The following is a 1,328-nucleotide window of genomic DNA, read 5'->3' on the forward strand; positions in this document are numbered from 1 at the left end:
ATGGCCTCTACTGAGAGAGACACCCATGAGAACCAGACTATCATTCAAGAGTTCATTCTGGTTGGCTTTTCATATCTTGCTGAGATGCAGACCCTTGTTTTCCTCCTGTTTCTAGCGACTTACATTATGACCTTATTGGGAAACTTCCTAATCATCCTCTTGATAAAGCTCAGTCCCAGCCTTCACACCCCCATGTATTTTTTCCTGGTAAACTTGTCCTTCTTGGACATTTGTTTCACAACCAGTGTGGTTCCCCAAATGCTGGTTCACCTCTTGGTGAAGCATAAAAGCATCTCCATTGCAGGCTGTGCAGCCCAGTTATATACTTATGCCATCGTGGGTGTTACAGAATGCTGTCTCCTAGCAGCCATGGCTTATGACCGCTACGTTGCCATATGCCACCCCTTACACTATACTACCATCATGAGTGGCCGGAAATGTGTGAGCCTAGCAGCTGCCTCATGGATCACCAGCATCTCAGTGCAGCTGATTCAGATCACATGGATCTTCACCCTGCCTTTCTGTGGGTCCAACCGCATTGACCATTTCTTTTGTGATTTTGCACCACTGGCAAAGTTGGTATGTGCAGACACGTCTAAGAATGAGATTCTTATTAGGATTGTGACAGTGGTGTTCATTATGGGCCCTTTCTTGCTAATAATCCTGTCTTACATCCACATTATGTCCACCATTTTCAAACTGCCTTCAGCCGAGGGGAGAAGAAAGGCCTTCTCCACCTGTTCTTCACACCTTATGGTGGTAATGTTGTTCTATGGAACAATCCTTTTAACCTATCTGCGACCCAAGTCCAGCCACACCCCAGAAAGTGACAAAATTCTTTCCCTAATGTACACGGCCATAACACCAGCTATGAACCCACTGATATACACATTGAGGAACAAAGAGGTGAAGGGGGCTTTTAGGAAAGCTGTTAAAGGAATAAGCATACCATAAAGGAAAGGATTTTAGGGTGATATCTTTAATTGGACTGACTACATAGTTGATATAGACAAGAGGCAAGCAATTATTTTGGCTAGAGGACTGCTTAACTAGTTTTGGTGAGCTGTCAAGTGCTGCAAAGGCATCCCCAGCCCGTGATGGCTTCCCCACCCTCATATTACCGTCTTGGGACTGCCATCTGGATGCCATCTGGAAACCAGAAAAAAACACAAATCATATTCTAAAAAAAAAAAAATCAAGCATCCACTATAACGTACATTAATTTTATTTAAAAAAAATATTTTTGCCTGGTTTTATGTGTGTTTGTGTCGTATATCTAGAGGCAATTGAATAATAGTTCAAACTACAGTTTTACTGTTGCTCACCGT

At 42.9% G+C, this 1,328-nt stretch overlaps 1 protein-coding gene across 1 annotated transcript; it reads left to right on the forward strand.

Annotated features, from left to right (window-relative positions):
* On the forward strand, positions 1 to 954 carry LOC149862227 (olfactory receptor 10A4-like). The gene has a single exon (XM_090053895.1). It carries the CDS (start codon positions 1 to 3, stop codon positions 952 to 954), a length of 954 nt encoding a protein of 317 aa, XP_089910021.1.
* Positions 955 to 1,328: the final 374 nt, after the last annotated feature.

Source organism: Crocodylus siamensis, chromosome 6 (assembly GCF_052110815.1).
Source record: "Crocodylus siamensis isolate JL-2025a chromosome 6, ASM5211081v1, whole genome shotgun sequence".
Lineage (NCBI taxonomy): Eukaryota > Metazoa > Chordata > Crocodylia > Crocodylidae > Crocodylus > Crocodylus siamensis.